This window comes from Haematobia irritans, chromosome 3 (genome assembly GCF_050003625.1).
Source record: "Haematobia irritans isolate KBUSLIRL chromosome 3, ASM5000362v1, whole genome shotgun sequence".
Taxonomy (NCBI): domain Eukaryota; kingdom Metazoa; phylum Arthropoda; class Insecta; order Diptera; family Muscidae; genus Haematobia; species Haematobia irritans.
The window spans coordinates 33768625-33781693 of record NC_134399.1 but is presented as its reverse complement, the minus strand read 5'-3'; the positions used below and the strand labels follow the sequence as shown (position 1 = coordinate 33781693).

Sequence of the window (13069 nt, the reverse complement as noted above, 5' to 3'; positions counted from 1 at the left end):
GAAAATTTTGTAAAAATTTTATTTTTATAGAAAATTTTGTCAAAATTTTATTTTTATAGTAAATTTTGTCAAAATTTTATTTTTATAGAAAATTTTGTCAAAATTTTATTTCTATAGAAAATTTTGTCAAAATTTTATTTCTATAGAAAATTTTGTCAAAATTTTATTTCTATAGAAAATTTTGTCAAAATTTTATTTCTATAGAAAATTTTGTTAAAATTTTAGTTCTATAGAATATTTTGCCAAATTTTTTTTTCTATAGAAAATTTAGTCGAAATCTTTTTTCTATAGAAAATTTTGTCAAAATTTTATTTGTATACGAAATTTTCTCAACATTTTATTTCTATAGAAATTTTTCTTAAAATTTTATTTCTATAGAAAATTTTGTTAATATTTTATTTCTATAGAAAATTTTGTAAAAATTTTATTTTTATAGAAAATTTTGTCAAAATTTTATTTTTATAAATTAATGGTTCTTCAAGCTCGAGGTCTTTTTAAATATTTTATTTATTATTCCCAATATTTCGCGATTACGATATTGAATCGCTTCCTCAGGGGTCTACAATAGATTTATAGAAATTACATTTCATAAATATCACAGTATTAAACATTTAATAATTTAAATAAGTGTAAATCTTAATTACTTTTAGTTAATAATCTCAAATGGTATTATAGGATAATATAATTATACAAAAATCGGACAGACATATCTTAATCTCATTTTTCAAGTATCAGGCGAACAGAAAAATTAAAACAGCAACACAACCAATGACTTACATGTATAGTATCCACAACACAAAATACTTAAAGCTACTGTAGATTCACTACCCTCGTCAGCTGTCTGTATTGCACTGAGTTGTTTTTACTATTGCACGATGATCACTACCATGTATTTGTTGTTTCCTTTTCCGAAGCAAATGCCTGTAACAGTGAGCGATGATTTCTGTATCAACTTTGAAGTTCATTCGTTTACTTGCAGGTACATTGTTTATGTGAAGTGTTTCTAGTGTAAACCTTTTGCTGTAATTATTCTCTCTTTCTAATATTCTTACGTCGTCAAAGTTTGGGGTATGATTGTTTCTCGCACAGTGGTCTGCTAGTGCCGTTTTTGTGGTATTCGAGTTGGTGCGTAATTTAATATCCGATTTATGTCCTGAAATTCTTGTTTTTAATTTGTTTTTGGATGTTCCTACATAAACTTTTTCACATTTTTCTTTATTATTTCCACCGCACGGTATTTCATAAATCGTATTATGTTTTTCCATAGTGGGGATCTTGGTTTTCATGTTGGAAAATAATTTTTTGAGAGTATTGTTTGACTTGTGTGCTAAAGTGTATTGTCCTTTATCAAAGATTTCAGAGTTTGTAATTCGTTCTGATAATTTGTTGACATATACTAGTGACTTGTATATTGTTTCCTCGTTTTTATTTTCGTTTTGTTTTTTCCCCTCCGGTTTAAATTGTGATATTAAGTCATTAATTAAATATTTTGGAAAATTATTGTTGTGTAGAATATCTCTAATAATGGATTTATTTTTAGAATGATATTCTTTGTCACTTACGTTTAACACCCTGTTTATAAGATTTTTTGCTGTGTTAATCACTATCCTTTTTGGGTGTTGTGAAAAATAATTCATTATTCTCCCCGATGCTGTTGGTTTTTGGTACCAATCTAAACCAAGTTTATAATTTTCCTTCCTGATAACCAGCGTGTCTAAGTATGGAATTCTGCCGTTTTTCTCTATTTCTACCGTGAATTTTATGCTATTATGGAAGCCATTTAATGTTGTCAAGATCTCATGTATTGCACCTTCCCGAACCACAGCAAATATATCGTCCACATATTTCGTCAAGATTTTTGGTTTTGTTGTCAAGTTTTCCATGCAGTTGTCCAGTAAATGTTCCATAACTATATCAGCTACAATATGTGAAGCAGATGATCCCATCGGCAGTCCTCTCTTTTGTTTATATGTTTTGTCTTCATACGTAAAGTATCTATTCTCCACTATGCAGAATTTTAAAATTTTCATAAATATATTCTTTGTAAGTCTAGTATGGCCCTCCAATTCTTGCCATCTACTTTCGATGATTTTTAAAGCTAAGTCAACCGGTACACTTGGGAATAGGGACACAACGTCAAAAGATACTAATTTTTCATCCTCCTTGATAGTCAGGTTCTTGATCTTATTTTTAAATTGCAGGGAGTCCTTTATATTGTACTTCGAGTCCTGTGTTAAAATTTTTAAAAGGTTTCCAATGTACTTGCAGAGATTGCTCGAAGGTGAATCTATAGATGAGCAAATTGGTCGTAATGGATAACCATCTTTATGTGTTTTTGGCAAGCCATAAATCCTTGGTGCTGTAGCTACGTCCATTTTTAGTCGCTTTTTCTCTGCAGGCGAAATCATGTTGTTTCTGTCCAGTTCCTCCACTAATTCGTTATTTTTTCTTTGCAACGATGTCGTTGGATCCTTGTTGATTCTTTGATACATCATCATGTCGCTTATAATATTCATCATTCTCATTTATTTTTATAGAAAATTTTGTCAAAATTTTATTTATATAGAAAGTTTTGTCAAAATTTTATTTCTACAGAAAATTTTGTCAAAATTTTAGTTCTATAGAATATTTTGCCAAAATCTTTTTTCTATAGAAAATTTTGTCGAAATCTTTTTTCTATAGAAAATTTTGTCAAAATTTTATTTGTATAGGAAATTTTCTTAAAATTTTATTTCTATAGAAATTTTTCTTAAAATTCTATTTCTATAGAAAATTTTGTTAATATTTTATTTCTATAGAAAATTTTGTAAAAATTTTATTTTTATAGAAAATTTTGTCAAAATTTTATTTTTATAGAAAATTTTGTCAAAATTTTATTTCTATAGAAAATGTTGTTAAAATTTTAGTTCTATAGAATATTTTGTCGAAATCTTTTTTCTATAGAATATTTTGTCGAAATCTTTTTTCTATAGAAAATTTTGTCAAAATTTTATTTCTATAGAAAATTTTGTCAAAATTTTATTTCTATAGAAAATTTTGTCAAAATTTTATTTCTATAGAAAATTTTGTCAAAATTTTATTTGTATAGGAAATTTTCTCAAAATGTTATTTGTATAGGAAATTTTCTCAAAATTTTATTTCTGTAGAAATTTTTTTCAAAATTTTATTTCTACAGATAATTTTGTCAAAAGTTTATATCTATAGAATTCGTAATTCGTTCTGATAATTTGTTGACATATACTAGTGACTTGTATATTGTTTCCTCGTTTTTATTTTCGTTTTGTTTTTTCCCCTCCGGTTTAAATTGTGATATTAAGTCATTAATTAAATATTTTGGAAAATTATTGTTGTGTAGAATATCTCTAATAATGGATTTATTTTTAGAATGATATTCTTTGTCACTTACGTTTAACACCCTGTTTATAAGATTTTTTGCTGTGTTAATCACTATCCTTTTTGGGTGTTGTGAAAAATAATTCATTATTCTCCCCGATGCTGTTGGTTTTTGGTACCAATCTAAACCAAGTTTATAATTTTCCTTCCTGATAACCAGCGTGTCTAAGTATGGAATTCTGCCGTTTTTCTCTATTTCTACCGTGAATTTTATGCTATTATGGAAGCCATTTAATGTTGTCAAGATCTCATGTATTGCACCTTCCCGAACCACAGCAAATATATCGTCCACATATTTCGTCAAGATTTTTGGTTTTGTTGTCAAGTTTTCCATGCAGTTGTCCAGTAAATGTTCCATAACTATATCAGCTACAATATGTGAAGCAGATGATCCCATCGGCAGTCCTCTCTTTTGTTTATATGTTTTGTCTTCATACGTAAAGTATCTATTCTCCACTATGCAGAATTTTAAAATTTTCATAAATATATTCTTTGTAAGTCTAGTATGGCCCTCCAATTCTTGCCATCTACTTTCGATGATTTTTAAAGCTAAGTCAACCGGTACACTTGGGAATAGGGACACAACGTCAAAAGATACTAATTTTTCATCCTCCTTGATAGTCAGGTTCTTGATCTTATTTTTAAATTGCAGGGAGTCCTTTATATTGTACTTCGAGTCCTGTGTTAAAATTTTTAAAAGGTTTCCAATGTACTTGCAGAGATTGCTCGAAGGTGAATCTATAGATGAGCAAATTGGTCGTAATGGATAACCATCTTTATGTGTTTTTGGCAAGCCATAAATCCTTGGTGCTGTAGCTACGTCCATTTTTAGTCGCTTTTTCTCTGCAGGCGAAATCATGTTGTTTCTGTCCAGTTCCTCCACTAATTCGTTATTTTTTCTTTGCAACGATGTCGTTGGATCCTTGTTGATTCTTTGATACATCATCATGTCGCTTATAATATTCATCATTCTCATTTATTTTTATAGAAAATTTTGTCAAAATTTTATTTATATAGAAAGTTTTGTCAAAATTTTATTTCTACAGAAAATTTTGTCAAAATTTTAGTTCTATAGAATATTTTGCCAAAATCTTTTTTCTATAGAAAATTTTGTCGAAATCTTTTTTCTATAGAAAATTTTGTCAAAATTTTATTTGTATAGGAAATTTTCTTAAAATTTTATTTCTATAGAAATTTTTCTTAAAATTCTATTTCTATAGAAAATTTTGTTAATATTTTATTTCTATAGAAAATTTTGTAAAAATTTTATTTTTATAGAAAATTTTGTCAAAATTTTATTTTTATAGAAAATTTTGTCAAAATTTTATTTCTATAGAAAATGTTGTTAAAATTTTAGTTCTATAGAATATTTTGTCGAAATCTTTTTTCTATAGAATATTTTGTCGAAATCTTTTTTCTATAGAAAATTTTGTCAAAATTTTATTTCTATAGAAAATTTTGTCAAAATTTTATTTCTATAGAAAATTTTGTCAAAATTTTATTTCTATAGAAAATTTTGTCAAAATTTTATTTGTATAGGAAATTTTCTCAAAATGTTATTTGTATAGGAAATTTTCTCAAAATTTTATTTCTGTAGAAATTTTTTTCAAAATTTTATTTCTACAGATAATTTTGTCAAAAGTTTATATCTATAGAAAATTTTTAAAAAATTTTATTTCTATAGAAAATTTTGTCAAAATTTTATTTCTATATTGTCAAAATCTTGTTTCTATAGAAATTTTTCTCAAAATTTTATTTCTATATATAATTTTGTTAAAATTTTATTTCTGTAGAAAATTTTGTCAAAATTTTAGTTCTATAGAAAATTTTGTCAAAATTTCTATAGAAATGTTTTTCAAAATTTGTTGCAAAATCCACAAAAACATCAAGAATTTTATCAATCTATCAATTAGTAAAAAATCTACCTTTTTTATTATAAAGCGATTTTCGATTAATGGTATTTGTTTTTGTTCTCTAATTCCGAAATGTAAATGGCACCCTATTCTTATATCGAGATTGTGGTATTCAAGTATTTCGTGACGGTAACATTCGTAATGGTACAATAATTCCCCTTTCCCAGGAATAACAACCATATTGTGCTAGAAATTTATACACTGCTGTAGTACTGCATGTAATTTTTAGTGAGACAATGATTTTGTATTAGGTATTAGAATTCTAGAATCTAAGGACGAACACAGCCACTCCCAACCAACTTTCCTCGTTTGTTTTCATGACTTCAACTATGAATTTGCATGGATGTGCAGCCACAGCGGCCCGACTTTCACATATACAACCAAAGAGAACACGAGCACTAAAGTTGATTGTTGCTGCTCTTTTGTTAGTCCTTGAAAGTCTAGGTCTGTGTAAAAAGTCGGTAAAATTATTTCGTTTTTCAATGAGCTTGTGTGGATGTGTGTGTGTTTAAATGTCTATGAGCACAAACACAGTATCCTTGCTCTCATTCAGCTACACATACATACATAGCCAACTTATATTTCATTATTTTTTAACAACACAATATAGAGCTACTACTATGCCAAATACATATATCCGTATATGTGAATGAATGCACATATACAATAAGTATATATGTGCGAGTGTGTACATTTCGGTTTGTGTATAGACGACTGTCTGTGTTTATGGCATACATGTTACCATAATTAACTGCGAAAATTTTAATTGCTAATATGTTCTGTTTGCATAAAAGTACTTTGTATACAAACATACCGTCATACTAGCGCACGCGTGTGTAGGTGTGCATGTGTGTGTGTGAAAACTCATATTCATCTATGAGTAAATGTGCATTTGGCCAGTGTTAGTGTGAATGCGGGGGTGTTCACATATATTCAAATGCCACAATTGTGAATTACCAAAGCCCCAACATATTTTCGTTCAAGAAGCGAAAAAAGAAACGAAATTGTGTTGAAATTAACATTCTGCCAACTGGAAATGAGCAACGAATGACAGACAGACAGACAGACAAGCAATGCATAAACTTGTATGGGTTTATGGTGGTTTCATAGATTGCCCTATTGAAGCATTGGGCGTCTTTATGATTTAGTGGGTAATGAAAATTTGCATAAATTTTATGAAATTTTCCTTCCTTTATTACTTCAAATAACGAAATTTTCTTTGACAAAGCAAAAAGCTTAATTGTCATCGATGTCGGATATCAGCTTCAATTCCATTTTCACTATTCACCATAAAACCACAACATAAAAATTTGGAGTCCTAAATTCCACTATTCTGAAAATTTCATTGGGCTGTGGATAGTTTCACGAAAAATCATTAAATTTAACTACAAACAGTCAGTATGTGAATTGTAGCAAATATAAATTCCAAATAATGAAAAAAACATATATAGTTTTGCAATAAAAATAATTTAAAAAATTAAATTTAAAAAATTAACTAAGGACTTTTTTTCGGTGTAATCAGCTGGGTTGCACACATCATCAAAAAACCCACCGATTCATTCATGACTTTAATATATCATTTCTTAAATATTAGGTTTTTTTCCTTGTCCAAAGACAACGAACTATTCAATGAAATCGTTTTGCCCTTATAATTAAGTGATTCGACTTAAAACTGGGTATGTTAATATGAATGAAAATTTTGTTGGAGGTTGGGTGGGGAGCCACCATGGTGCAATGGTTAGTATGCACGCCTTACATACTAGCCTTAGGTAAGTATGACAAAATTTTCTATAGAAATTAAATTTTGACAAAATCTTTTATAGAAATATAATTGTGACAAAAATTTTTTTTATAGAAATTTAATATTGACAAATTTTTTTATACAAATAAAATATTGACAAATTTTTCTATAGAAATAAAATTTTGAGAAAATTTTCTATAGGAATAAAACGTTGAGAAATTTTTTATAGAAATAAAATTCTGACAAAATTTTCTATAGAAATGAAATATTGAAAAATTTTCTATAGAAATAAAATATTGAGAAAATTTTCTAGAGAAATACAATTTTGAGAAAATTTTCTTTAGGAATGAAATGCTGAGAAATTATTTATTGAAATAAAATTCTGACAAAATTTTCTATAGAAATGAAATGTTGACAAAATTTTCTATAGAAATAAAATATTGACAAAATTTTCTATAGAAATGAAATATTGACAACATTTTCTATAGAAATAAAATATTGACAAAATTTTCAATATAAATAAAGTTTTGATAAAATTTTCTATAGAAATAAAATTTGGATAATATTTTCTATAAAAATGAAAATTTGATAAAATTTTTTGTAAAAATAAAATTTTAAGAAATTTTTCTATGGAAGGTTTTCAATAAAAATTGAATTTTGAGAAAATTTTCTATAGAAATAAAATGTTGACAAAATTTTCTATAAAAATAAAATATTGACAAAATTTTCCATAAAATTTTAAGAACATATTCTACGGAAGGTTTTCTATAAAAATTTAATTTTGAGAAAATTTGATAAAATTTTCTGTAAAAATTTAATTTTGAGAAAATTTTTTATAGAAATAAAATTCTGACAAAATTTTCTATAGAAATGAAATATTGACAAAATTTCTATAGAAATAAAATATTGAGAAAATTTTCTAGAGAAATACAATTTTGAGAAAATTTTCTATAGGAATAAAATGCTGAGAAATTATTTATTGAAATAAAATTCTGACTAAATTTTCTATAGAAATGAAATGTTGACAAAATTTTCTATAGAAATAAAATATTGACAAAATTTTCTATAGAAATGAAATATTGACAAAATTTTCTATAGAAATAAAATATTGACAAAATTTTCAATATAATTAAAGTTTTGATAAAATTTTCTATAGAAATAAAATTTGGATAATATTTTCTATAAAAATGAAAATTTGATAAAATTTTCTGTAAAAATAAAAATTTAAGAAAATTTTCTATGGAAGGTTTTCTATAAAAATTGAATTTTGAGAAAATTTTCTATAGAAATAAAATTTTGACAAAATTTTCTATAAAAATAAAATATTGGCAAAATTTTCCATAAAATTTTAAGAACATTTTCTACGGAAGGTTTTCTATAAAAATTGAATTTTGAGAAAATTTGATAAAATTTTCTGTAAAAATTGAATTTTGAGAAAATTTTTTATAGGAATAAAATTCTGACAAAATTTTCTATAGAAATGAAATATTGACAAAATTTTCCATAAAATTTTAAGAACATTTTCCACGGAAGGTTTTCTATACAAATAAAATATTGACAAATTTTTCTATAGAAATAAAATTTTGAGAAAATTTTCTATAGGAATAAAACGTTGAGAAATTTTTTATAGAAATAAAATTCTGACAAAATTTTCTATAGAAATGAAATATTGACAAAATTTTCTATAGAAATAAAATATTGAGAAAATTTTCTAGAGAAATACAATTTTGAGAAAATTTTTTTAGGAATAAAATGCTGAGAAATTATTTATTGAAATAAAATTCTGACAAAATTTTCTATAGAAATGAAATGTTGACAAAATTTTCTATAGAAATAAAATATTGACAAAATTTATATAGAAATGAAATATTGACAAAATGTTCTATAGAAATAAAATATTGACAAAATTTTCAATATAAATAAAGTTTTGATAAAATTTTCTACAGAAATAAAATTTGGATAACATTTTCTATAAAAATGAAAATTTGATAAAATTTTCTGTAAAAATAAAATTTTAAGAAAATTTTCTATGGAAGGTTTTCTATAAAAATTGAATTTGAGAAAATTTTCTATAGAAATAAAATTTTGACAAAATTTTCTATAAAAATAAAATATTGACAAAATTTTCCATAAAATTTTAAGAACATTTTCCACGGAAGATTTTCTATAAAAATTGAATTTTGAGAAAATTTTCTATAGAAAAAAAATTTTGACAAAATTTTCCATAAAAATCAAATATTGACAAAATTTTCCATAGAAATAAAGTTTTGAGAAAATTTTCTTTAGTAATAAAATTTTGACAAAAATATCCATAGAAATAAAGTTTTGAGAAAATTTTCTATAGAAATAAAATTTTGAGAAAATTTTTTATACAAATAAAATATTGACAGAATTTTGTATAGAAATAAAATTTTGAGAAAATTTTCTATAGAAATAAAATTTTGAGAAAATTTTCTATAGGAATAAAATGTTGAGAAATTTTTTGTGAAAATAAAATATTGACAAAATTTTCTATAGAAATAAAATTTTGACAACATTTTCTATAGAAATAAAATTTTCTACAGAAATGTTTGTCAAATTCATTGGGCAAAGCCTTATAGACTGCAAGATGGACGTTTGGGCATTACTACATTCCTCATCAACATCCTCTACTTGCAACCAATTATCAGAATAAATTCGGGTAGTTCATAGGGCTTTGTCCAAATGAATTTGACAAACATTCTTTTCTTCTGTTGGTTAAGCTACTCTTGTAGTTTAGTCAACGCAATGGTTTTTAAGCTGAGGTCAAAACAACAAATCAAATATTGACAAAATTTTCTATAGAAATAAAATTTTGTCAAAATTTTTTAAAAGAATAAAATGTTGAGAATTTTTCTATAGAAATAAAATTCTGACAAAATTTTCTATAGAAATAAATTCCTGATAAAATTTTCTATAGAAATAAAATTCTGATAAAATTTTCTACATAAATAAAATATTGATAAAATTTTCTTTGGAAATAAAATTTTGACAAAATTTTCTATAGAAATAAAATTTTGACAAAATTTTTTAAAGGATTTAAATATTGACAAAATTTTTTATACAAATAATATGTTGACAACATATTCTATGGAAATAAAATTTTGAGAAAATTTTCTATAGGAATAAAATATTAAGAATTTTTTAATGAAATAAAATTCTGACAAAATTTTCTATAGAAATAAAATTTTGACAAAATTTTTAAAAAAAAATTAAATATTGACAAATTTGTTTTTATACAAATAAAATTTTGACAAAATTTTCTATAGAAATAAAATATTGACAAAATTTTCTACAGAAATAAAATTTTGACAAAATTCTCTATAGACATAAAATTCTCACAAATTTTTCTATAGAAATTAAATATTGACAAAATTTTCTATAGAAATAAAATTTTGACACAATTTTTTAGAAAAAAGAAAATTTTCTATAGAAACCAAATTTTAGCAAATTTTTCTATAAAAATAAAATTTTTATTAAATATCTTTACAACTTTTAATTTTTATTGTAGGATATACTATGAAAGTCCCCCATTTTCTTCCTTTTATAGAAGTAGTAACTTTCTCTTGCTGGTACAAACTAAAATATTTAAAATTTCGACACGTTTCAAATTGAAAGAACGGTCAAAAAATAAAGTTCTAAAATAAAATAATGAAGCATTTACAAACAATTTTTGTTTTCATGATAAAGATAATTAAAATAATATTTTTTTAGGGAGTTCTAGTAACATTTTCTTTAAATTTTGGTGGATTATTTTTGGCTCGAGTGTCAAACGTGGTTGGGAACCACCATGGTGTATACATGCCTTTCATACACATTGTCGTGGGTTCAAACTCTGTTTCAATCAAACACCAAAAAGTTTTTCAGCAGTGGCATGCCTCCTCTCAGCAATGTTGGTGACATTTCTGGGGGTTTCAATGTTTCTCTAAGTGGTTTCACCGCAATGTGGAAAGGTGGCCCCTTGTCATTGAGCTGAACATAAAATCGGGTAGCACTCTGTGATAAGGGAGAAGTTCACCACTCTGGCATCATAATGGACTGAATAGTCTAAGTGAGTCTGAAATATTGGGCTGCCGCAAAACCCAACCTAAGGTCAACTTGGTTTTAATAGTTCTGAAAAATTCCTTAAAATTAATGAAATTGTATTTTTGAATATTGACTATCACGCTAACTCACGCTCCGAAGGAAACAAGCTATCGACTTGAAACTTGCCATAAGTAGTTGTTATTGATGTAGGTCAGATGGTATTGCAAATGGGCCCTATCGGACCACTTTTACGTATAGCGCCCATATAAACCAACCCCTAAATTTGGCTTGTGGAGCCTCTTGGAAGAGCAAAATGCATTCGATCCTGTTTAAATTTGGTACGTGGTATTAGTATATGGTATCTAACAACCATGCAAAAATTGGTCCATATCCGTCCATAATTATATATAGTCCTCATATAAATCGATCCCCAGATTTGACCTCCCAAACCTCTTGGAGGAGCAAAATTCATCTCATTGGTTGAAATTTGGTACATTGCGCTAGTATATGGCCGCTAACAGCCATGCAAAAATTGATCCATATCGGTCTATAGTTATATATAGCCGATCGCCAATCACACAAAAATTGGTCCATATCGCCAAAAATAATCTACCAAAATTTTATTTCTATAGAAAATCAATATTTTATGTAGCTCACTTCTATATTGCCTATGCCGCACTTCTCTAAATCAGAAAGAGAATCCATATATGCACATTTTCACTTCCCCTGGATTGCAATTCATCTTGGTTACAATTATCGTAGTAGTTTACTAATTTACTCTGCATAATTTCATTCACAACTTTGTGTGCAAATATGCTTGGAGGCAATCTCGACTTGACGTTGTTCTTCGTTTCTTTTGCCATATTTGTGCTCAATGCAAGATGAGGAAAATTAACTCGTTTTACATTCACATCTGTTTTTTGGATCGTGTGGGGGTGGTGGGAAGAGGGGGTTTAAAATTGTTAATTAGAGGCAGAAATGCCATGCAACCCTACAACAAACGTCACCGCTTCTTCGTCTGCCAACTGGGTTGTTGTTTTCCGCTTCAGCAAATGCAAACTCGTAGAATCATGATATTGCTGAATTACTTTGAATTCAAAATTATGCTATTCATGATTATTATATTAGGGTTTGTTTTTTGCTTTACAAATGCGATTTCTTTTTTCTATTTTTGCTCACAAAATTTTTAATTAGATAAATTGGTGTCAAAAACAAATATGATGGCGTTAAAACATAAATTAGAGAACTCATATTCATATTTTGTTTAACATCAAAGTGGGGGCATTGAAAAGGAAATATCAAAAACAAAAATTAATTAATTTTTCAAATATAATTGTATTCAATATTTTCTTTGTCATCTCAAGTGATGCAATAACCAACAACTAACAAACGAAATTGGAAATCATATACAAACGGAATATACCTACATAGGATTCGAAAGGAAAATAAAAGTATCATTCCAAGAGAAAGAGACATGAATTGAGTCTTCCAAACTAACCAGAAGTAAAAATCCCATAAGAAGAGTTTAAATTTATGGGAACCATGAACTAATTGTATTCAATTTTTGAGATTGTGAGAAAACGAAAGTTTTTTTTTTAATGTTAAAAATAAAATGAAAACAAAAAACTATTATATACGTCCCTAAGTTCAGCCAGGTTGAATCTTGTGTACCCTCCCTCAGGCAAAATCCTTTGATTTTGATTTTCTATAGAAATAACATTTTGAAAAAATTTCATATAGAAATAAAATTTTGACAAACTTTTCTATAGAAACAAAATTTTGACAAAATTTTTATAGAAATAAAATTTTGACAAAATTTTCTATAAAAATAATATTTTGATAAAATTTTCTATAAATATAAAATATTGACAAAATTTCCTATGTAAATAAAATTTTGACAAAATTTTCTATAGAAATTAAATTTTGAAAAAATATTCTGTATAAATAAAATTTTGAGAAATTTTTCTATATAAAGAAA

General features: G+C 25.9%; 2 protein-coding genes across 2 annotated transcripts; both read right to left on the bottom strand.

Moving 5' to 3' along the window:
- Positions 1 to 833: 833 nt before the first annotated feature.
- LOC142230831 (uncharacterized) lies at positions 834 to 2516 on the bottom strand. The gene has a single exon (XM_075301456.1). The coding sequence runs from the start codon at positions 2514 to 2516 to the stop codon at positions 834 to 836; it is 1683 nt and encodes a 560-aa protein (XP_075157571.1).
- A 924-nt stretch (positions 2517 to 3440) lies between these two features.
- On the bottom strand, positions 3441 to 4342 carry LOC142230830 (uncharacterized). The gene is made up of 2 exons (XM_075301455.1): positions 3596 to 4342; positions 3441 to 3452 (listed from the first exon to the last, which is right to left on the bottom strand). Exons 1-2 carry the CDS (start codon positions 4340 to 4342, stop codon positions 3441 to 3443), a joined length of 759 nt encoding a protein of 252 aa, XP_075157570.1.
- Positions 4343 to 13069: the final 8727 nt, after the last annotated feature.

What these genes read in the sequence shown, in the direction of transcription:
- LOC142230831 (XM_075301456.1), bottom strand. Translation starts at nt 2,516, where the DNA reads ATGAATATTATAAGCGACATGATGATGTATCAAAGAATCAACAAGGAT.
- LOC142230830 (XM_075301455.1), bottom strand. Translation starts at nt 4,342, where the DNA reads ATGATGATGTATCAAAGAATCAACAAGGATCCAACGACATCGTTGCAA.